General features: G+C 43.1%; 1 protein-coding gene across 1 annotated transcript; it reads right to left on the reverse strand.

Annotated features, from left to right (window-relative positions):
• Positions 1 to 4,780: 4,780 nt before the first annotated feature.
• ACBD7 (acyl-CoA binding domain containing 7) lies at positions 4,781 to 11,256 on the reverse strand. The gene is made up of 4 exons (XM_080812220.1): positions 11,198 to 11,256; positions 6,555 to 6,672; positions 6,337 to 6,399; positions 4,781 to 6,250 (listed from the first exon to the last, which is right to left on the reverse strand). Exons 1-4 carry the CDS (start codon positions 11,207 to 11,209, stop codon positions 6,177 to 6,179), a joined length of 267 nt encoding a protein of 88 aa, XP_080668346.1. The 5' UTR covers positions 11,210 to 11,256; the 3' UTR covers positions 4,781 to 6,176.
• Positions 11,257 to 24,181: the final 12,925 nt, after the last annotated feature.

Below are 24,181 nucleotides of genomic sequence, written 5' to 3' on the forward strand. Positions count from 1 at the left end.
ACCTCTCCTGGGACCCTCATTACATACATCAGGCCACGTGACAGTGTCCCCTGGCTCTTGGATGTTCTGTCCTTTCTTTTTAAATTCCTTTTTTTTCCCCTTTGTGTTTCAGTTTGGTTCATTTCTATTGAGCACCTCCAGGTTCACGGAACATGCCCACAGCTGTTGCTCCTGATCTTAAGGAGTTTGCTTCCTCGTTGTTAGTGCTGCTTACGTCTAGAAATTCCATCTGACCCTTTGGCTCTCATCTGAGTCTGATGCTGTTTATTGCTTTGCTCTCGACCATGGAGTTATTTCCTGCTTTCCTATGGGTTTGATAATTTTTTAATTTGAAAGCTGGGTATCGTGCATAAAACAGAGATGGAAGTAAATAGTTTTATGCCTGGGTTTGCGCGCATCCCATCTAGAGTGGACAGGCCCGTCACCCACGGCACTGCAGGGCAACACAGCTAACAGGTCCCAGTGTTACTGTGTGCCCAGCTTGGAGTCCAGGCTGCTAGAGCGTTTTCTCAATTTTCTGGTCTTTCTAGTGCTTCGAGGAACAGACCCCACTGGCAGGCCGCTGTTGCTTTTCACTGATGGCCCTGTTAGCCCCCAGGGTAACGTGGGGAGTTCTTGGGTGTCCCAGAGGGATGTGAGCTTTGATCTTAAGCAGGCCCTTGTGGGGGGAGGGGGCTTTCTCAGCACATCGGCCTCTTCTCATATCTGTGGTTGGTCTTGGGGGGAAGTTCCCTGTGCCTTCCCGGAAGTAGTTGTGGTATCCATGTGGATCCAAGCCCTCTCTCTGCTCCTTCCTCAAGGGCAGAAGGTTAATGCTTCTACCCTCTGCAGCTGTGTATCTCTGCCTGTACCCAGGGAGGAAGGGTTGGGTGTCTCTCCTCCAGTAAGCTGAGGCTTTTGCCTGTGGGAGGGAAGGGCCTGAGCAGTGGGGTCAGCACCCATCTCAAGGTCACAGCCAATTTCCCGCTGCCAGCCTGCTCCGCAGACCAGACGGGGCTGCTTGGCTTGCTCCCTGGCTTGCTCCCAGGCTTTCTTGTGAACTACTGGAGGCTGCAAGTTGATGTGAGCCCCACCTGACACACTGGCCCTCACTGGATCTCCGGCATTTTGTTAATATTTTAGCTGATTTCTTCTGGAATGCACAGCACATGCCCTTTCTTCCTGTCCTCTGCCTACATGAGCCGGGGTACATGCCCCACCTCTCCCTTTAGGGGCCTGCTCCTCCTGGGTATTTGGTTTCTAGTTTGCCTCACAAACTCAGCTAAGTTCAAGGAAAGTTAGGATTTTATAGTTTGTGGGGATTTTTCCCCAGCAATGAGCTGGGGACAGAGCAGAGTTCCTCCATCCCAGGCCAAAGCAGCAACTCCGTCTTGGACACTCTGTCCTCCTCCAATCCATTCCCTACACTACCCAAAGGAATAAGTCGAGTCTGGTAATACACATCTCACCTTCAATCCTTTTGGTGGCTTCCTGTCCCTCTTAGGATGGCCAAAATCCCTTAGGAGGCCTAGATGTGGCCCCTGCCTACCTCCTCCACTTGAATTTGTCCCAATTCCCTCTTTGCTGTCAGAACGGCAGCCGTGCCTGTGTTCATTCAATCCCCTCTTCCCGTTGCCTCTCTCCCTTTGCCAACCTTACCCCTATTCATTTGGATCTCAGAGCCCACTCCATTTCCCCAAGAAGACCTTGCTTGGTGTCCCTCCCCTTGTCATGCTCCCGGATCACCCTGACCCTGGCAGCACCTGGCACCTCTCTCTAGTCGCGTCCCAGCCAGTGCCTAAGCTGCAGAAGAGATTATTTATCTGCATGTCCCCAGTGGTGAACCCAACAGCCAGCACCCAGCTCGGGACATGCTAACTGCTGTTGTTGTGACCACTGGGAACAGGTGGAACCAACTCAGGGCGCTGTTAGTGTGAGCTGGCTTTTGTTCTGCACCTGACAATCGTCTGCTAACCATGGAGAGTTGGGAAATAGGTCGACATTTCTGGGGAACAACAGCTCAAGGTACTGGCTGATACTGGCCTCACCCTGAGTGGAACTGGGTGCCCAGGCACCATTGTACTGCCCCCCTGAATTGTTCTAGAAGTCAAGTGACATTGGTACTGACAGGTACAGGTACCACCGGTTAAAAAAAAAAGAGAGAGAGAGAGATAAAGAAAAAGAAGTCTGTATTACTGGAAATAGCAAAAGGCGAGGACGCACCACATTTCATTTAAGTGAACTTATCCTGGAGAGGCTCCGAGGTGCTGCGTATGGAAAGTTACTCACCGGCTCTTTTCTGTTTACTGTTTTGATACCCCATGTGAGGCTGTTCCTTCTTGCTATTCAACATGTTTTGTTGGATCTAAACAGGTAGCAAAGGTGAAATTGTTTTGATGGTTTGGGGTATTTTGAGAAATTTGTTTGATGATTTCCAGCTAATATCAACTAGCCACTACTGCAACAAGTAGAAATTTGGCCCAGGTTTTACTTAGCCTAAGTGCAGAGAGGTCAGTCATGTGGGAAGTGAGAGACTGCAGCTAATACCACTGTGTCCTGATGGGTCTTAGAGAAATTAAAAATACTGAACACACGGAACATGAGACCTCTGCAGTAACTCTATCCCCGGTGTCAGCTTTAGAGAAACAGTATCTGGAAGTATATCTTTTGTTGTTGGTGGTAAGCATCATTTGTTGTTAAATGTAATTTTGTTTATTTTTAGCCTGGAAAGAGGTAACTGGTGGAAGTTTTGATGTTCATGCACTCCCACGAAATCACTTTTATCTTATGGAAACTTCCAATGAGCCCTTCATCAAGACCTACGTAACCAAGGGTCTAAAACTACCAACACTTGCCTATTTTTAGAGATTTTTTCCCTTTTAGTTTGAAGAGAGTCCAAAGTGTTTATATGATACTCTTCTTAATTTTTTAGTAGTTTATTGGTTTTTTTTCAGAGGTTGGGAAATTACACATTCTCTACTACCGGGCTGATGGGTGACACATAAATGTATTTCTTCACAGAGAGCTTATGGATCCGGAGACAGTAGACAAAGGGGTAATGAATACTTCTGGCAGGGTCCTTTATTTTCCTACCAGAATCTCACTAGAGTCTTATCTGTGGGAGGTAAATTATCCATTTTTCCCCTTCAATTATTTCAATAGTGGAAAGGAGAGGGAAAATGCTAGAAAACAAATTGTTCCATCAGCACACGATGGTAAAATCTTGGTCCAATCTTGTGAAATGTAGGGACATCCATTTTGGTGGGGGACACATCCCATTTAATGAGAAAATGTAACCTACTGCTTTATTAAAATAAGATAGTCCTGAGTGATCACTGATGCCTCTCCTGAGTAGGCAAGTCCTCAGAATGCTCATAAACCTGGGCCCCCCTCCTTAGGGGCTCCTCCTGCACTGAGTGCCTGCTGGCTCTGTGGGCGCAGCTGCTGCCCCAGCAGTGACTGACTAGGGCCACTGGGAGTCCTGCCAAGGACAACCAATCTGGTGTCTGGTCCCTGGCATAAGAAAGGCCGAGCATAGGGGCTCCTGGGTGGCTCAGTGGGTTAAAGCCTCTGCCTTCGGCTCAGGTCGTGATCCCAGGGTCCTGGGATCGAGCCCCACATCGGGCTCTCTGCCCAGCGGGGAGCCTGCTTCCTCCTCTCTCTCTCTCTGCCTGCCTCTCTGCCTACTTGTGATCTCTGTCTGTCAAATAAATTTAAAAAAAAAAAGAAAGAAAGAAAGAAAGGCCGAGCACAAAGGCCATGCCCGACAGGATGTCTCAGTCTTGCTCTGTGACAGTTTGGGGTTGACATAAGGAGAAAGCAGAACAATTGGGAAAAACAGGAGCTCAAAGGGAAAAAAGCAGAAATTGGGAAAATTCGCCGAGTCCATATAAGGCAAAACATATTTGCCATATAAGGCAAAACACTACAAATGGGATTCACAGTCACTAGTGGATAGGAATGAAGGGGCACTGCCCCCTTGGAGCTGCCTGGCTCCTGCAGTTCCAAACTCATCCTGGCTGTTCAGTCAGATACACAGATGTCCTGTGTCTCATGGATCTTCACAGTAAATTCCACTACTTGGTGTCACTGATGTCTCTTCCTCAAGGCTTAAAGTACTTAACACAGCAATATATATTGTTAAATTTTAAAGCATCCATTTGTTTATGGTCACATAATATGGATTCACGTTTGTGTTAAGATTTTAAAATCATATTCATAGAATCTTAATAAATAAGATTGAGCAAAATGTGTACGGGACATGTTTTGCAGAATTTATCATTCCTTTCTAACAAAGGGCAAGTCAGATGAAGAATTCATTGCGGAAGGGGTTAGGATTCATGCAATCGACTTGGGCTATAAATAGGTTGAAGTAAATTATGATACATATTTAGTACCCGCTGTGGCTTACCCTTTGGTGTGACACCATTTCCAGCGCTCCCTTATGGAAGGATTGGCACAAAAATAATTTGATTTTGATTATTCAGTTGAGAAGTTTTTAGTTAATATGGTCCACAATGGGAATCACATGATGTAGCCAATGCCAGGCTTTTGGCCTGGGCCTTCTCACCTGCCTTTCCACCTGGTAGAGGTAAGGTCCATGTGGGAAGAGTTCTGAGAGTTTCCAAACCCTCCATTGGAAGGAGCAGCCCTGTCATTGCTGATGTCTCCCTTTTCTTGCATTTGGATGTTGACCTCATCATGGATATCCGGATAATCTTCGGGTAAGACTTAGTAGAGATGAGAACCGTCTTTACTTTCTAAAATTTTTCAGAATAGGAATCAAGCTAGATTTGTTTTTCATGAAACTTTTTATTTGGAGATAACTGTAGATTCACATTTTGTTGTGAGAAATAATATAGAACTACCCAGTTTTCCCCAATGGTAATTTGTACAAAACCCCAGTGTAATGTTACAGCCAGATGTTCCCAGTGACACAGTCAAGCGACAGAACATCCCATCCACACAGGATCCCTCCTGCTGCCCTTTCAGGTCACTCCTACCTCCCTACTCTGTCCTCTATGGTAATCACTATTCTGTTCTCTATGTCTGTAACTTTGCCATTTCAAGAAAGTTACATAAATTACCCTGCGCAACGTTTTGGGACTGGCTTTTTTCACACAGAATAATTCCGTGGAAATTCATCTAGTCAGTCTAGATTTTTTTTTTTTTAAGTCACATGAAATCAATCTATACCTCATTGGTCATAGCATACCAAACCCAAACCCTTATCCAGGGAATAGAAGTACACTGTTTTTTAGGATATTTACACTATGCAATCTCAAACAGATTTTAGACGTGCTAAAACAAGACTATCTTCTTTCAGGGAACCTGTGTGTAGCAAGAAAGACTGAGGACTTTCTTGCTGAGACTGAGGACTAGGCCACTATGATATTCCAGACTCTGCATTTTCACTCCAATAAAACTGAATGTAAGAGGCACAGTAGTTGAACGTTTTATTGTCACTAGATACTACAATTTTTCTGTCTTAAATGTAAAAATTTAAAGAAAAATAATGGGTGGATGGCTTTTTTCTTTCTTTGAATAGTCATGGACTCGTAAGTTTATTTTTTAAAAATTTTAGTTTATTTGTTGTTAGGTTTTATATAATGTATGCTTTAAACTGAAGGTAGGATCATTAGAGTTACCCCAATTATCAATTCTCAGTTACCTCAAGAATCATTCAATTCTTACAACCCTGTGAGACTGATTTTTCCCTCTACTCTATAGATAAGGATTAGCAAGCTTAAGTAATTTGTTTCTGGTCACCTAGTAAAGAATTACAGAGTATGGAATGAAACCAGGTATGTTTATGATTCCCAAGTCCCCAAGTCAGTGAGAATCCCAGAGCTACACGTACAACAAAGGAAGAACCTTGTTATTGGTTCTTAGTAAACTGTTTTGATCACATAATACTAACTCAATGTAGAAAAACAGATAAGCCAAAAAATATTGTTAATGTTTTTGTGACATACTACCAGAGCAATACTTTTTTTTAAAAGAACTTTTAAATCATCTGGTTTTAGCAAGTAAAACTTCATTAAATAGTTTCAGCATACCTCTAATTAAGGATTACAATTCATGTTAATAGCAAACATATTCATGATATGTAGAGTTAACAGTGCATTTCTTCCCTAGATATAGGACATGATAGCATTATGAAGACCTCAAAAGAAAAACCTTCTCATAGCTGAATTTTAAATTCCATATTTTTCTATCAGCTCTTTTGCTTTAGATATATAGGCACTCATGGCATCTTCCTTCGACTGCCCTAGAAAGACACAAAACAGATTATCTCACTGACTGATGTATTGGGAAATTAAGAAAGTTTACTTCACTTATTTAAGAATTAACAACCTTTTTGGAGGTTCCATGCTTCCCATTTAGCCTTGCCTTTTATATCTAACATTCCTGGACACTCTGCCAAAAGAAGAATAGATATATTTTCAAGTGTACTTTTTACTCAATGCTTCTATAAACATTGCTCAAATGAAATGTATTATTTTTTAAAATATGATTTTTAAAATATTGTTAACATATATACACACACATACACACACACACATATACAATACCAATATTAATGTCTCCAACTATAGATTGTTTGTAGAGCCCATAGAGTTCTTTCAGTTCTTCATCATCTGGTCTTGTTTTCAGCTTCCTCACATCTTTTGTGATCCTATCAAAATCAGCCTAGAACACAAAAGGAAGAAAAGGCTAATGGTGCATTCACTAACTTTCAGCAGGCTTATCTATTTTACGGGTATTTTACCACCAGATAGTAGGAACTTAAAAAGAAAGAGGAAGGTTTCATCAGAGCTATTACTGGTCTAGTTCTTCCAGAATTATCCTAATTTATTTTAATTTATGGATACCTCTCCTGGTACTTACCTGATATTCAGACAAGATATGGAGAACCACACAAAACCGTTACTAGTGAAAATTTCTTTTTTTTTTTTCAGTAGGCTCCATGCTGGGCATGGCTCCAGTGCAGGGCTTGAGCCCACAACCCTGAGATCAAGACCTGGGCTGAGATCAAGAGCCGGATGCTTAACTGACTGAGCCACCCAGGTGCCCTAATACTGAAAATACTTAATTTTTTTTAAAAATTTAAATTGTTAAAATTTAAAAATTTTAAATTTTATTGAATAATTTTAATTTTAATAAAATTAAATTTTAATAAAATTAAAATTTTTAAAATTTAAAATTTTTTAAAATTAAAATTTTAAAAATTTTTCAGAAAATTTTAAAAACTAAAGAAGACATAAATAAATGAAAAATACTCTATGCTCACGAACTGGAAGAAATATTACTGTTTAAATGTTAATACTACCAAAAGCAATATACAGATTCATGGCAATCAATCCGTATCAACATTCCAATGGTGGCATATTTTATAGAAGTCAAGAAAACAACCTTAAAGTTCATACAGAACCACAAAAGACCCTGAACAAACAAAACAATCTTTTTTTTTTAAGATTTTGTTTTATTTATTTATTTGACAGAGAGAGAGAGATCACAAGTACGCAGAGAGGCAGGCAGAGAGAGAGGGGATAGCAGGCTCCCCACTAAGCAGAGAGCCCAATGAGGGGCTTGATCCCAGGACCCTGAGATCATGACCTGCACCGAAGGCAGAAGCTTAACCCACTGAGTCACCCAGGCACCCCCAAACAAAACACTCTTGAGAAAGGATAACAAAGCTGGAGTCATGATGTGTCCTGATTTCCAGCTATATTACAAAGCTATAGTAATCAAAAGGGTATGGTATTGGCCTAAAAACAAATGGATCAATGAAACAGAATAGAGAGCCCAGAAATAAAAGCATGCATATATGATCGATTAATTTATGACAAAGGAGCCAAGAACATAGAATGTGGAAAGGTGAGTCTCTTCAACAAATGGTGTGTGACAACCTGATAGTGACATACAAAAGACTGAAACTGGACCACTGTCTGACACTGTGCACAAAAACCAGCTCAAATGATTTAATGTCAGGTCAAGTGAGACCTTTGGTTTAGATCTTACTTGAATGTAAGACCTAAGTCCACAAAACTCTTCAATAGAAAACAGAGGGGGTAAGCTCCTGGACACTGGTCTGAGCAACGATTGTTTGGATCTGACACCAAGAGCAAAGGCAACAAAACAAAAACAAAAATAAAGACGTGAGACTCCATTAAACTAGAAACCTTCTGTACAGTAAAGAAAACCATCAACAAAATGAAAAGGCAACCTATGGAATGGGAGAAAATATTTGCAAATCATATGTCTTTAAAAAGAAGTGGTTAATATCCTAAATATATAAAGAACTTACATCACTCAATAGCAAAAAGAAAAATTCAATTAAAAATAGGCAAAGGAACTAAATAGACATTTTTCCAAAGACATACAAATGGTGGTGGTCTGATGCTGCATGGGTCATGGTGCAGCTCCAGCCTTGTATATCCCACACCCCTGCATCAGTGATGGTGGAGAAGGGCCAGCATGCCTGGCGGGGCAGCGGGGGAGGAAGGCAGAGAACCCTGGGGAGGGGAGGGAGGAGGTAGGGGGAGGAGGCAAGGGGAACACCACCTAGGGGAGGTGGAGGGGGCACAGTGCCACCTGTGCGGAGGAGAAGGAGGAAAACTTGCCTGGATGGGCCTTGCCTGGGCGGGGTTGGGGGTGGGGGTACAGGGAGGAGAAGGTGGAGCACCACCTGTTGGTTCAGCAGCCCAGTAAAGCCTGTTGGGGAGGAGCTGACTGATCAGCACCCAGGAAGAAGCACAAACGGGAGGAACAGGTTGGAGATAAAGCACTCCTGAAGAAGATGAGCTGTTTATCCAACAAAAAAACTTCCAGATTGGACTCTTGAGACGTTAACTACAGCTGGACAGACTAACATAAGGACATCATCAGAAAAGTTGAAAGAAATTCATTGGCAGAAGAAAAACAAAAGATGTGAAAAGGGAAGTGATTCCAAGAAAGCCAAAAAAAGTACAAAAAGTACAGTCTATGGGCCAGATTAAAAGCCACTTGGCTCTAAGGCTAGACAATCAAGATCTGAGAGATTCAAGGCAATAAGCAGCAAAAGGCTTTAGAGAGAATTTTTTACATGATCCCAGAACCAACAAAACTATAAATAAGGTCCTGTGCCTTGAAAATAAGAGGTTACCAGGGAAAAGGGCTGCCACCCAGTTTCTGAGTAATCCGTGGGGAGCCCAGAAAAAAACAAAACGCCAAGAGGTTTAATGAAGTGGCTGGACAGAAACATGAAAACTTCTAAGAAGTAAATCCAAGCTAAATGGAAAATGAAAACTTGCATGTATAGAGCTTATTCAGTTTAAAGAATTAGTTTTTCTGAAAAAAATCCAATAAATCATTTATAAATTAAAATAAATAAATAAAGACATACAAACGCCATGTGATTCAGCAATCCCACCTCTGGGTATATACCCAAAAGAAGCAAAATCCCTATGTCACAGTGATGCTGCCCCCCCCAACCCTGTGTTCACTGCATCATTCTTTACAACAGTTAAGACATGGACATTACAACCTAAGTGCCTGATGATGGATGGATGGACACACACACACACATAATGGAATATTGTTCAGTCGTAAAAATCCTGCCATTTGCAGCAACATGGATGGACCTTGGGAGCATTACGTGAGATGCCGCGAAATACTGTAGGACAAATACTGTAGGACCTCACTTACATGTGGAATCTTAAATAACTAAACTTAGAAAAACAGAGGACAGATTGGCAGTTGCAAGGGGGAGGTGAAGGGTGAGGGAAGTGGGTGAATATGGTCAAAAGGTGGAGAAAAAAAATCTATCAAGAGAAATTTCAATACATGTTTGTTTGTTTGTTTTAAGATTTATTTATTTATTTGGGGGGCAGTAGAGAGGGAGAGAGAGGGAGAGAATGCCAAGCAGACACCCTGTGGAGTGTGGAGCCCAACGAGGGGCTGGATCCCACAACCTGGAGATCCCACAACCTAAGCAGAAACCAAGAGTCAGATGCTCAACTGACTGACTGATGCTCAACTGACTGAGCCTCCCAGGCAACCACATCACAGTCTAAGAAGGGGGAAGGTTTGGATTTGAACCTGGCGGACTCTGGAGTATGTACCTTTAGTCACCATAACATACTTCTTGAAGAATCCTTAAAGGTTGGGGGGGGGGAGGTTGTCCCTGGGTGACTGAGTGGGTAAAGACTCCAACTTTTGATTTTGGCTCAGGTAGTGATCTCAGGGTCCTGGGACCCAGCCCCATCTGGGGCTCCCCGCTGGGTGTAGAGCCTACTTGAAGATTCTCTCTCTGTCCCTCCCCCTTCACTCTCTAAAATAAACTTAAATCTTAAAAAAAAAAAAAAATCCTTATTCCGTGAAATTGTATCCAGATACTTTTTCAAATTTTAATTTTAGAAGATTATTTAATGACGAAAAATGTTCCTAATATAGCCACAGGTACAGGAATAAAACTGTATACACTTGAGTATAATTGAATCAGTGTGTGTGTGTATATACACACATATACACATGTGTGTACATACGCGTGCACGTACAGGCACATACACACACACACACACACACATTTTTCACACAGTACAAGAAAGTAATCCCTCATGTTTAGCAGTGGTTATCACCTGCGTGAAGGAATTCCTAATAGTTTTCACTTATTCTATATTTGCTCTTTCCCCAAATTTCCCACCCTGAACATGTATTTTTTCGCATACCGGCAGAACTACTATTTTGTAGTTTTACAGATCTCCGCTGTTCAGAAAAACACCGGAGCGAGGGGGCGCGGGTGGGACCCCAGCCGCCCTCGCCTCCCTTTCGCCGACGGAAGGAGCAGGCGGAGCAGGGCCGCCTGGTCCTCCGGGAGCAAGCCGGCCTCCGCCCTCCCGGGGGCAGCTCTTACTTTGCGAGTAACGAATCCCTGGGGTTCGCAAGTGTTGCCATGGGGAGCCCCAGGTCGCCGTCAACAGATGGCACAGGTGTGGTCCCCACTGCAACGTGCGGGCGCTCGCGACGGGGGTGGGAGTGTCCCCGGGGTCACTCCGTACAACTCCCGGCTGGGGGGGGGGGCGCTCGGGGCGCGAGGACCGCGGGCGACAGCTGTCCCAAGCTCCAGTTCTGACTCTCCCGCCACCCATGGGCGTCACGCCTGCCCCATGCCCACTGGAGCTCTTCCCTCTGAGGACGAAGCCCGCTCGTGGGGCTTCCGCACCCTTCGACTCACCTGCAAAGACATGGTGACACCTACTCAGCTACTGTCACACTCCTGAGGCGCCGATCCCCGGAGCCCGTGAGGCGGGCGTCCTTAAATGGAAGCGCGCCTCCGCCCGCCGTCTCCCACTGGCTGCGCTGTGGGCCCGGCCGGCTCCCATTGGCCACCAGCACTGGGGGGCGGGGATAAGCGGCGAGTGGCACCGCCCTGACCCCAGGGCCCGCCCGCGCGTCCCAAGCCGCGCAGAGGGCTGTCTGCAGCCAGCGCCGCTGCAACGGAAAGCAAGGAGCAGGGAATTTAAATGAGTTCCTCTCCGCTCTTGGCTCGTTCCCCAGTTCTTTCTCAAAAGGTCGTTTGCAGGAAATCCACAGAAATCTCCCAAGGGCACGGATCTCAGTGGGGATTCCTTTTTGTATTTATATCCCTCTGCCCTCTCCTTAATTCCTAGAAACGTGGATGGCAGGTTTTTGAGACCTCTCAAGTCTCCTCTCATACCTCTAGGCATACTTCATCAGGAGTGAAAAAGGCATCTTCTCTTTAAAAAGCAAAAACACACCCTGAACACGCGCTGCAACCACCCTGACTAGTTCTCGGTTATTGTAAAGACACAGAAGTGCTCACTATTCAACCTGACCCCTTTCTCCGGGGCAACGAATCCAGTGTCCCTGCAAGTCTGCTGAAACACAGAAGGGGGTTGTGGTGCACACTTGATTAAGTTCTCAAAGAACTGGAACAGCATTTTCTGGTCAAAGGAGTTCATTTTCGACTCTTTCAAGAAGAAACCTTCTTGGAGCGAAGTGACTGGAAGACCTGACAAATTCAGGGTTTAGAGAGTTACTGATCTGAAACGTCTAACATATAACAACGCAAGTGGTGGAGAAGAAAGGCCCCCAAACATTTTAGCTTGTTTTTGCGTAGAACTACATTTAAAAAATATTTGCTTGGGGTGCCTGTGTGGCTCAGTTGGCTGAGTAAGTATCTGCTTTCAGCTCAGGTCATGATCCCGGGATCCTGGGTTGGAGTCCCACATAGAGGGTCCCTGCTCAGTGGGGAGTCTGCTTCTCCCTGTCCCCCCTGCTTGTGTTCTCTCTCTCCTTCTCTCAGATAAATAAACAAAATCTTTAAAAAATATATTTGCTTTACCTTTTCATGCAAATCCTTTGGTTTTTAAATTTTCTCCTCCAAAATACTTTCATAGTGTAATCAATGATTTCCAAGTAAAAGACAGAAAGTGAATGTTAGCAAAACATACTGGCCAGGATTTTTTGGTTTTTCATTTTTAAACTTGCAGGTGATGGGACAGACACTGTGGGGGGTACAGAGGCAAGCGGCAACTTCAGAACAGCGAGTTCTTTCTCTGGTGAGGAAGCCCTAGCAGTGTTTCAGTAGGGAGATACTGGGGGTGAACTCCAGTGTCCGTGTGTGTCTAGAGCTGAGACATCTGGGCCTTGTAGTCATTATAAGGAATCAGGAAAAGGGAAGTCACACTGTGCTCTGTATTATTTTCTAAGTCTAGAATGTTCTTCTCAGAACTGTTTCAAAGCATGTTCTTCTCTTGAGATGCCCTCCTCTGAATGGAAGCTAGAGCCATGGTGTCTTGTTCCACAGAACAAAAAGAAAGAAAAGACAATGGAAATATTGATGTCTTCTGCCCAGTGATAATAAACTAGGTACAGTAAAAGCTCAGCTTTCCTTAGGGAGTGAGTCAATTTGGGCAATCAAGTTCCTTTTTTTTTTCCTTTTTACTATTTATTTAATATTGATTATAATCCAATATACATACATCCATATATATATATGTAAAATTCTAAAAATAAAGGGCATGTTTATAAACCTACCACCAGTTTAAGACATAGAACATTACCTTTACCTTTGTAACTCTCCTGATTTCATTCCATCCTATCTTCCTTTCATTCTTTCATTCATTCAAATAGTTATTGAGTGCCTAATATGAGCAAGGCACTGCTCATTCTTGAAAAACTTTAGGGAACAGCACAAACAAGATCCTTCTCCTCGCATTACATTCTGGTTGGGGATTACAGACAATAACACATATAATAAGCAAATTATATCGTCTATTAAAAGATATTCTGTGATAAATGCTATTTTAAAAAAGAGCAGAGTGAAAGAGACAGGACGTCTTGGATCTGTGGGATGGAAGAGGTGACTTGCAATGGCAAATAGGCTAATCAGGTAGGTGTCTTTGAGAAGATGACATTTGATTAAAAGCTTGAAGGAGGGTAAAAGAGCTGACCCTAAGAACTTCCCTTTCAAAGGCAGCCTCCTCTACAAAGGCCCTAAGAATGAGCCTCCACAGCAGATGTGAGGAACAATAAGGGGCCAGAGTGGCCAGAGCAGAATAGAAGAGGTCAGAGAACGGAGATGGAGACCAGATTGTATATGGCCTCATACAAAGGCATTTGGCATTAAGTGGGAGTGAAACAGAACCACTGAAGAGTTTTGAGCAAGATCTGACATGATATGACTTAATTTTTAAAAGGATCATTCTGGGAGGTGCCTGGGTGGCACAGTGGGTTAAGTGACCAACTCTTGGTTTTGGCTCAGGTCGTGATCTCCAGCAGTGGGACGGAGCCCCACATCAGGCTCAGTGCCAAGCCTGCTTGAGACTCTCTGCCCCTCTCCCTCTGCCCTCCACCCCTCACCGCACTCTCTCTCTCTCTCTCTCTCTCTCTCTCTCTCTCTCTTAAATAAATAAATAAATAAATAAATCTTTTAGAAAAATCACTCTTGGGGCGCCTGGGTGGCTCAGTGGGTTAAAGCCTCTGCCTTCGGCTCAGGTCATGATCCCAGGGTCCTGGGATCGAGCCCCACATCGGGGTCTCTGCTCAGCAGGGAGCCTGCTTCCTCCTCTCTCTCTCCGCCTGCTTCTCTGCCTACTTGTGATCTCTGTCTCTCAAATAAATAAATAAAATCTTAAAAAAAAAAAAAGAAAGAAAGGACACTCTTGTTGCTGTGTTGAAAATAGACTATAGGGGAACAAGGCTGGCAGCAAAATCCTTACTATAATTAGAATGCAAAGAACTTACGGGTGTCTCAAACTTAGGTGGTAGTCGGGGAGGGTAGCTAGTGAGAAGTATTTCAGATCCTGGATATATTTTGAAGTTAGAGTCAATGATAGTCCCCAGTAGATTCTACATGGGTGTGAAGGAAAGAGAGGAGTCAGGATAATTCCAAGATTGTTGGCCTGAGTAACCGGAAGGCCCACTGGTGGAGGAGGTTTGGTGGGGAGCAAAAATCAGAAATTTTGTTTTGGACATGTTACTGTTGAGACATCAGATATCTAAGTGCAGATGTCAAATAGGCAGGTGGATATCAAGTCTAGTCTGGGCTGGACATCTAGAGGTGGGATCATGAACACAGAGATAGTATTTAGATCCTTCAGACTGGATGACCCTAGAAACTGAATGGATGAAGAGGAAGGGAAGATAACCGAAGACTGAGCCATGGGAGATTGCAACATTGCAACACTTCAAAGAGCTTGGACAGAAGAGGAAGAATGAGCATATGAGACAGAGAAGAAGTGGTCTTTGGGTGAGAGAAAAACCAAAAGAATATAATATGCAGAAGTATATCAAATGAGAAAGCATGACAGTTTAGATGTGGACTGAGAATTATCGATTGGATTTTCGTCTTTGTCAAGATCACGGATGACACTGACAGAAGTTTCAGTACAATGGTGGGGGGCAAAGGCTGATTAGAGTGGGTTTCAGAAAACAAGAGGGGCAATTTTTGTTTGTTTGTTTAAGATTTTATTTATTTATTTGTCAGAGAGAGGGACAGAGAGAGAGAGAGCACAAGCAGGGGGAGCAGCAGAGGGAGAGAGAGAAGCCGACTCCCTGATGAGCAGGGAGCCCAATGCAGGGCTCCATCCTAGGACCCTGGATCATGACTTGAGCCTAAAGCATTTACTTAACAACTGAGCCATCAAGGGGTCCCCACGAGGTGCAATTTATAATCATTTGGGGGGGGGCGCTCTCCCTTTGTTTACCCCTCCACCTATGTCAAACTGTCTTAATCATTAAATCCTATCTATTTTGTTCATCCTCGTGAAGGGTTGTTTTGGCACTTTGCTCTTCCCTATAAATTTTAACATTCATGAGTCAAGTTCCACAAAAGAGAATTCTTGAATTTTTCTTGGAATTGCATTGCAAAGCTATATCAGTTGTGTGGGTGTGGAGAGGCTGATATCTTTGTGACACAGAGATTCACTATTCATGACTCATGTATTTTTTTCAATCAATTTCCTTATTTAATGTTTTCAGACAGTTTTCTAATTTTCTCCATTGAACATCTTGTACATCTTATGTGGACTTATTTTTTTCATTTTTTTAAAGACATACTTATTGAGTTTAGAGAGGGGGGAGGGGCAGAGGGAGAGAATCTCAAGCAGACTCCCCATTGAGCATAGAGCCCAATGTGGGGCTTGATCTCATTACCCTGAGGTCATGACCTGAGCCAAAATCAAGAGTTGGACAGTTGACCAACTGAGCCACCCAGGCGCTCCATGTGGATTTCTTTTTAAATAACTTTATAATTTTTTATTATGTTAGATGGAGTGTTTTTAAAAATTTCATTGTTTGTCCTTTTGTAACTAGTACAGAGAAAGGGAATTCACTCCAGCAACCTTGATAAATCTTTGAGGTTTTAATGATTTTTCAGTAAATTATTTTAGGCTTCCTATTTAGCAAACAATAGTCTATGAATAATGACAGTTTCATTTTGTTCTTTCCAATCCTCAGATCTTTCTTTTCCTTGCCTTTTTGCACTATCCAGGACCTACGTATAATAATGAGTAGAGTAGTAGTATATGGTTCCTAAAAGGTAATGCTTTCGGAGTTTCACCATCAAATGTGATATGTTCACTGCAGCTGGCTTATTTCAGTGGATATATATATTTTAGTATGTTAAGGAGGTTTCTTCCTATTTGTAGTTTGGCAAAATTTGTTTCCGTGAATGGATGTAGAATTTTGTCAAAAGCTTTTTTATTCTCTATTGGGATGATCATATTGTTTCTTCTTTAATCTTTTTTATTTTTTAGATTTTATTTGTTTATTTGAGAGAGGGAGCAACTCAGGCTCTATCCCAGGACATTGGGATCATGACCTGAGCCAAAGGCAGACACTTAACCAACTGAGCCACCCACGCACCCTTCTCCTTTGATCTTTTAAAGCAATGGCTTACATTAATTCATTTTTCAATTGCTAAACCAACCTTGCATTCCTTATTAATCTCAACCTGACCTTGACGAAATGTTTCTCTCTTTTTAAACGCATTACTGGATTGTGGGCTATATTTTGAGAGTGTTTTTCATCCATGTTTACTTTGTAACTTCCCTTCCTTAGACTTTTATTTATTTATTTTCTCTGTATCAGCATGATGCCAGTGCAGGAAACAAGTCGGGAGAGCATCCTCCCTTGACTGTACTCTGCAATGGATTGTGTAGAATGGAGAGGATCACAAATGACAGAAGGTCGCACCAGGGCCAGTGACACTTCAGCTGATTTTCCTCTTGCAGCCTCCTGTACTTCCAAACCCTGTGGTTAAAGCCATGGCCAAGCACAGGGGAAGCCCAACTACGTTATTGCACCCATTCTCCACTTGGAGTCAGAGTGTCGTAGTGTTGAGCGTGCAAGCACATGTTGGTAACACCCCGTTTTCTTACCATAAACTCCAAACTATTTTTGGCACTAGAGGTAGCTCCAAGGCTAGTGAAGACCTCAGTAAAGTCACCCAGGAGATTTTTCCCGGAATTACCTGTTCAGGGCTCCCATACCTTGCCAAGCTGCCTTCTGGAAACACCAGCTCCCCTCCCCCACAAGCGCCTCAGAGCCTTGGGGCCCCCTGCGCAAACGAGGCGGTGGGGCTTCTGCAGTCTTGCCTGGGGAGAGGGTGCAGTGGCCTCTTCTCCTTTTGTCTCCCGGGAGGCTCCTGGCACCCGTGTCAAGGTTAAGCGGCTGTGATTTGGGAGGCAGTGGTTTTGAAGGCCGCAGGGGCGCAGCTGGCTCTCCACTTAAATGGAACTCTGTTGAGAGTTTGGACCCCCTCTGTCCACGGCGCAAAATCCCCTGGGCTGGCAGGCCCCACACACCCAGCAGCAGCACAAATTTCTTGCTCAGCCCACATTGGCCACGGTTTGCTGGCAGCCCTGGGCGGGGCCTCCTGCACCTTCTCACAGGGCTCCATGAAGTTCATACTTTTAATTCTCCCTGTCAAGTGTAAAGAGCACCACTTGGCCTCCCCACATGTTTCCTTTATCACAGTTTCTGCTCCCATTCTGGGAGGTTTGAGTGTCTCCTGTCAGTGTCTGCTCTCGGGTTCCTCTGGCAAACCTGAAACACAGATGTCTCAGTATAAACTTGAACCTGAACCTGCTGAAGGAGTTCCCAGGGGCCCCCTGCAGGCCCTGGCTGTTGTCAGAAGTAGGGGGTGGCTCACCTGTGGGAAGTTGCCCGGTGGACGGAGTTTCCTTTGGACACAGCATGGGGGGGAACTGGTTTCTTCTGTGCCATGGCTTCTGATGTGTGGGTGGAAGAAGGGGCCAGAGGGACATAAGTCTGTGGGAGTCTGTGCTGGGCCGGGCCCCTCACAGGTCCCCTCTGGGGGTACAGCCCTGAGGCCTGGTTGGGCTGTGGCACGTGGATCCCGGGTGCAGATGGGAGATTGGGGTGCAGTGGTGGGGTGTGGAGGCCCTGGGCTCCAGCAGGTTTAGGTCCTCCAGCTTGGCTCTCCTGTGACTCGGGAGCAAATAGGTAGCCATCACTTTGTTGCCCTTATGGCCCATCAGCGAGTCTTGGATCTCTTCCCTGTGTGACACACGGACACCATCAACCCAGTCCGGCTTCCCTGTAGTCAAGGAGTGGCTCCACATAAGGCTTTAGTCCCTCCCCATGACCCATATTCACCCATGGATCCTGAGCTCCGAAGTGCTCTCTTGCTGGGACCGAGAAGGGGAAATTTTTTGAGCAGTTTTTCGCCTTCCCTGGAATGTAAAGGGGGATACGGTGTATTCCACGGAGGGGTCCGCTGACTCATGTCTACACGATGACTCTCAGATTCCACACCTCCAGACAGGTCCATCTTATTTGGCCCAGGAAGAGTTCCAGGGCAGCATAAGGGGAGGGGGGTGCTGCCAAAGGAAGTATCCAGTTGTTGCCAAAGGTGAACTCTTACCGGAGCCAAAGCCTTCAAACTTCATTATCATGTCAGCATCCAAGAGCAGGTGTTCTGTCTTTAACTCTATGAACAACACAGTTCTAGGGACTGTACCCACAGACATTATCTGACAGAATTTGCCTGTGGCTTTTCTTAGAGACCTCCACGAGCCACTAGGAACTCAAGCACCTCTCTTTCACTAGAGTACTCCACGACAAGGCAGAGAGCTTACTCAGTCCGGATCACTTTAAAATGATTGTTTTGGAATGAGTTCAAGGCCTTCTTCGTTCTTGTTTCACAGGACAGTCTGTAGTTTGGAGGAGTTCTACTAAGCCTTGTCACTGATCTCTTTTTTTTTTTTTTTTAAGATTTTATTTATTTATTTGACACAGAGAGAGAGATCACTAGCAGGCAGAGAGGCAGGCAGAGAGAGGGAGGGAAGCAGACTCCCCGCTGAGCGGAGAGCCCGATACGGGGCTCAATCCCAGGACCCTGGGATCATGACCCGAGCTGAAGGCAGAGGCTTAACCCACTGAGCCACCCAGTCGCCCCGCCTTGTCACTCATCTTAATGACTACTTCTTTCCTGAGGCAGGATGTGCCAAGCCAACTTCAGCTTGGTCAGGTTACCCTTGGTGATGACCTTGAGGGCCAGTGGCTGCCCACACAGATCTCCTCCTCAGCAGAGATGGCTGAGAGGCCCAGCAGCATGGTGGGCTTTACTAATGACCTTGGAGTCAAGGCATCCCAAGGTCAACTTAAAATTGGGAGAAGCTGGTGAGAAGCTTGGCCCATATCGCCTCAAGAGAAAATAAATTCGAGTCCACCTGATGAACTGATCTTTATAATGGAATCAAAACACAATGCCAGACAATCATACAAATAAACAAAACCAAATACTAACAAACTAAATAAAAAGGGTGAAAATTTTTTAAAAGGAAAATGAGGAAAAACAGTAAAGAAGAAATGAAAATGAGAAGAAAAAAAGGAATTAAAGGAAAAATTGAGTGGCATTAAGTACATTTGTAATGCTGTGTAGCCATCACCACTATTTCCAAGATTTTTTCATCCTCCTAAATGGAAACTCTGTACTCATTAAACAATTTCTCATTCCTTTCTCTCCTCAGCCTTAGTAACCTCTATTCTACCTGCTAGCTCTATGAATTTGTGTAGTCTAGGTATTTGTGTAATTGCACAATATCTGTCCTTTTGCAACTGGCTTATTTCACTTAGCATAATGTTTTTCAAGTTCATCCATGTTGTAGCAGATGTTGGTACTGAGTCACACTGGCACTCCTACTGTTTTATTTCTTTTAAAGATTTTTAAAATTTGTTTAGAGAAAGAGAACATGTGCATGTGCGTGCATGAGTGTGGGGGAAGGGCAGAGGGAGAGGAAGAGGGAGAGAAGCAGACTCCCCACTGAGCACAGAGCCTGACATGGGGTTATCACCACAGCCAAAATCAAGAGTGCTCAACAGAGCAAACCATCTGTTGTTTTAATAACAGCCATCCTCATGGATGTGAAGTAGTATCTCATCACGGTTTTGATTTGCATTTCCATAATGATTAAGGATGTTGAGCATCTTTTCATGTGCTTATTGGACATTTGCATCTCTTCTTTGGAGAAATGTCTTTTCAAGTCCTTTGCCCATTTTTAAATTTTTTTAAAAGAGATTTTATTTATTTGAGAGAGAGTGAGTGAGAGAGAGTGAGCATGAAGGGTGGAGGGGGTTGTGAAGAGGGAGAAGCAGAGCAGGGAGCTTGACACAGGCTCTACCCCAGGACCCTGGGACGACAACCTGCGCTGAAGGCAGACGCCCAACTGATGAGCCACCCAGGCACCCCTGAACTGTTTTTTTGGGGGGCTCAAACTCACAACCCCAAGATCAAGAGTTGCATGCTCTACAGACTGATCCAGCCAGGTGCCCCATGGGGGTTTTTGTTTGTTTTGCTTTTCCTTGTTGAGTTGTAGCTTTTATATATTCTGAATATTAATCCCTTATCAGATGTGATTTGCAAATATCTTCTCCCATTCTGTGGGTTTTCTTTTCACTCTCTTGATAGTGTCCTATGATGCACACAAAATTTTGTAATTTTTAATTCGGCTCCAGGCCCTGCATGGAGTCCAAATGGGGCTTGAACTGACCACTGTGCAATCAAGACCTAAATTGAGATCAAGAGCTGGGCACTCAACCAACTGAACTATCCAGGCACCCCAAAAAGTTTTAATTTTGATGAGGATCTAATTTATCTGTTTTTTCTTTTGCTACCTTTGCTTTTATGATCATATCCAAGATATCATTACCAAGTGAAATGTCATGAAGGTTTTGCCCTAAGTTTTAAGAGTTTCATAGTTTTAGCCCTTAAGTTTAGATCTTTGATCCACTTTGAGTTAATTTTTTCAAGATTTACTTATTTATTTTGGAGAGAGAGAGAGAGAGAGAGAGAGAGAGAAAGCGAACAAGTGGGAAGGGCAGAGGGAGAGAATCTTAAGCAGATTCCATGCTGAGCGCAGAGCCCGAGGCAGGGCTTGATCTCAGAACCCTGAGATCATGACCCTGAGGTAACAACTTGAGCAGAAACAGAGTTGGACGCTTCACTGACTGCCACCCAGGTGCCCTACTGTGAGTTAATTTTTGAATGGGATATAATTAAGGGTCCAACTTCATTCATATGCATGTGGATATCCAGTTCTCCCAGCACCATTTGTTGAGTAAAAGTTCTTTTCCCATTAAATTGTCTCGGCCTCCTTATCAAGAATTAATTGACCGTATATGTGAGAGTTTATTTCTGGGCTCCCTATTCCTCTGTCGGCCTTTATGCCAATACCACACTGTTTTGATTACTGTAGATTTGTAGTAAGTGTTTAACATCAGAAAGTGTGAGTCCTCCAATATTGTTCTTCATTTCCAAGATTGTTTTGGCTATTCAGGGGTTCCTTGAGATCCAGTATGAATTTTAGGATGGGTTTTTCTAATTTAACAAAAATAGGATAGGAATTGCATCAAATCTTTTTTTCTCACAGTGCTTTTCATCACCTATATATTATATATTTTACTTTCTCTGTTCTATTGTCTGTCTTCTCCATCAGAACTTCGGTTCACTGCTTTATCCCCAACACTTAGAATTCAATAAATCCTGTTACCTGTCGAAAAAAGGAAGGAAGGAAACATTCTTACGTATGTAGCATCTGGCCCATTGCTTGACATATAAAAGATGCTCAGTTAAAATCGGTGAATAAAGTAAAATGCTATTTATATTTTTCACCTAATACATACTCACAGACATATTTACACATTTCTACATTAAAAGTGCTTCTCAACCACTTGTTCTCATATTGCTTCAGAAAGAATTCTGAGATAATTTAATTCAGATAAATTTTTTACTTTAAATAATTCTAAAATTATGTTTATGTACATGTATGGCATATTTTGAAGTTACCTGCAGCTGATTTTATATCATATAGACACTTTATTTCCAAAAGTACTGTTGCTGGCTCTTTAGAACCTATGAAAATCTAAAGCCTAGCATCATATCACATTAGATTTTTTTTTTTAAGATTTTATTTATTTATTTGACAGAGACAGTGAGAGAGAGCTCACAAGTAGAGGGAGCAGTAGGCAGAGGGAGAGGAAGAAGTAGGTTCCCCAATGATCAAGGAGCCCAAAGTGGGACTCAGTCCCGGGACTCTGGAATCATGTCTGAGCTGAAGGCAGCCACTTAACCAACTGAGCCACCCAGGTGCTCATCACATTAGGCTTTTGCCTGTAAAAACAAAATAAAACTCTAATAAATAGTCTTCTAAAAAAAAAAAAAAAGAAGAACATCCCAGAAAACTTTGTGACCATTTGATGTAAGGTTTTTCAAATCCCTCCTTTTTAAAAGAACAACAGCTCTCTGCCAAGGCCCCTGACCACCTTGCATGTCTCTACCTAGCCATGTAGGAAAGGCTTGACTGCAGTCTGAGTCATGGCAGAATGCCTGGGATTCTTCCTGGAGCAAGGTCACAATCTTTTTTGTTGGTTTGAAAGGGTGGGGGGGAGGTTAGGGAGAGAGAATCTTAAAGAGCAGGGCTCAGTCTCACGACCCTGAGATCATGACCTGAACCAAAATCAAGAGTTGGATGCTTAACTGACTGAGCCACCCAAGTGCCCCTAGGTCCCTATCTTGTGGAAAAATTCCACAAAAATGTTTCTCTTCCATTTCTCTAGTTTTGGTGGAGACTAATGCTTTTCATGTTGCCCTCCCCTCACCACTTTAGGGTACAGCTGTGGGCTTCTTCTTCTTTTTTTTTTAATTTATTTGACACAGGGAGAGAGAGACATAGAGAGGGGGAACACAAGCAGGGGAATGGAAGAGGGAGAAGCAAGCTTCCCGCTGAGCTGAAGCGTAAAGTCGACTTGTTAATGCAGAGTCACATATCACTCAGGACATCCATGGTTAATTGATCTCTGGGACTAGGGATGTTGTCCCATGGGCGTAAGATCCTGCTGATCTTGCTTTTGCTGTCTTCTAAGTAAAATAAATGGTCTAAATCCAAATAGATGCTTTTTCTCCTTACTGACCTTATCTACAGACATGTGGCACTGCCACCAGCTGTGACTTAGCTGCTTGAAACACTTCACATTTACACATTTACATTGTCTCTCATGACATGATTTATCACCAGGTCCCTTAAGCCACTCCTACATCATGACAAGCATATAAATCTAACAACAATCCAATTCTAGAGTTAATATAAAAAGAACATTTTATTATTCAAAAACCAAATTGAGGTTTCACAGCTGTCATTGTAGCAGCTGTCATTAGATAATATAGGTGTATATATATGTGAGTGTGTATATGTGTATATAGGTATATACACATACACACATATGAGTTAAAGTGATACCTTGAAGACGAAGTGAGAGATTCAAAAGTGTTACATGGGAAGAAAATCACAATATTTAATCTGTGTTATTATTTTGCAATTTAAATGCATGTATAAATGTGAAACAAATTACAAGGGAACACAGAAAGGAAATATGTTTTAAGGTAATCGGGTCATGGGATGATTGCTTACTTTTTTCTTGTAAAGTTTGTGCAATCCAAATGAGAGAAATTACCTTTAAAATACCATCATTTTAGCAAAGTTCTTGTGGAGATCATACTGGTAGTCTCAAAATAAGACAAGCACGAAAGTCATAGAGGCTACTGTTAATTTTTATTATCTCCTCATTCAGGTTGTCACTAGATTCATCACAGAATTATCAAGCACTTTCTGCATGCCAGGGACCGTGCTAAGCATCTTACACAGATTATCTCTTCCGATAAGCACAACAGGTACTATTTTTATCACTTCATGAAGAGGGTTCATTAGCTTGCTTTAGGGGTTACATGCCTAGCCTGAGATGAAGCTAGGATTTCAAGTAGGCAAACTGGCTCCAGAGCTGTGGGATGTAATGGGAGGTAATCTTCATAGAGCGAATGTAAACTGAAATGATGCTGTAAACATACCTCTACACTCTGGAATCTTAGGGGGACAAAAACTTGTGCACAATTCTTTCTCATGACTTTAGCATTTCAATTAGATATGTGTGTCCACATTTCTCTTATAGCTTGAAAGCTAGATCTAAGACTACGTAAGCTAGATCTAAGACTGGATGTCTGCAGTTTATCATGAGCCAATACGGTTCATTTTACAAAATGAAAGTCCATTGCTACATTCAAACTCTCTGTAACTTCATTCTACTTAATTTTTTAATTGTAAATTTTTTTAATTGTAATTTTTAAAATCACATTTTACTTTAACTCTGTGTAACCTGCAGAAATCTTTGACCAAAA

Source organism: Martes martes (genome assembly GCF_963455335.1).
Source record: "Martes martes genome assembly, chromosome: 8".
NCBI lineage: Eukaryota > Metazoa > Chordata > Mammalia > Carnivora > Mustelidae > Martes > Martes martes.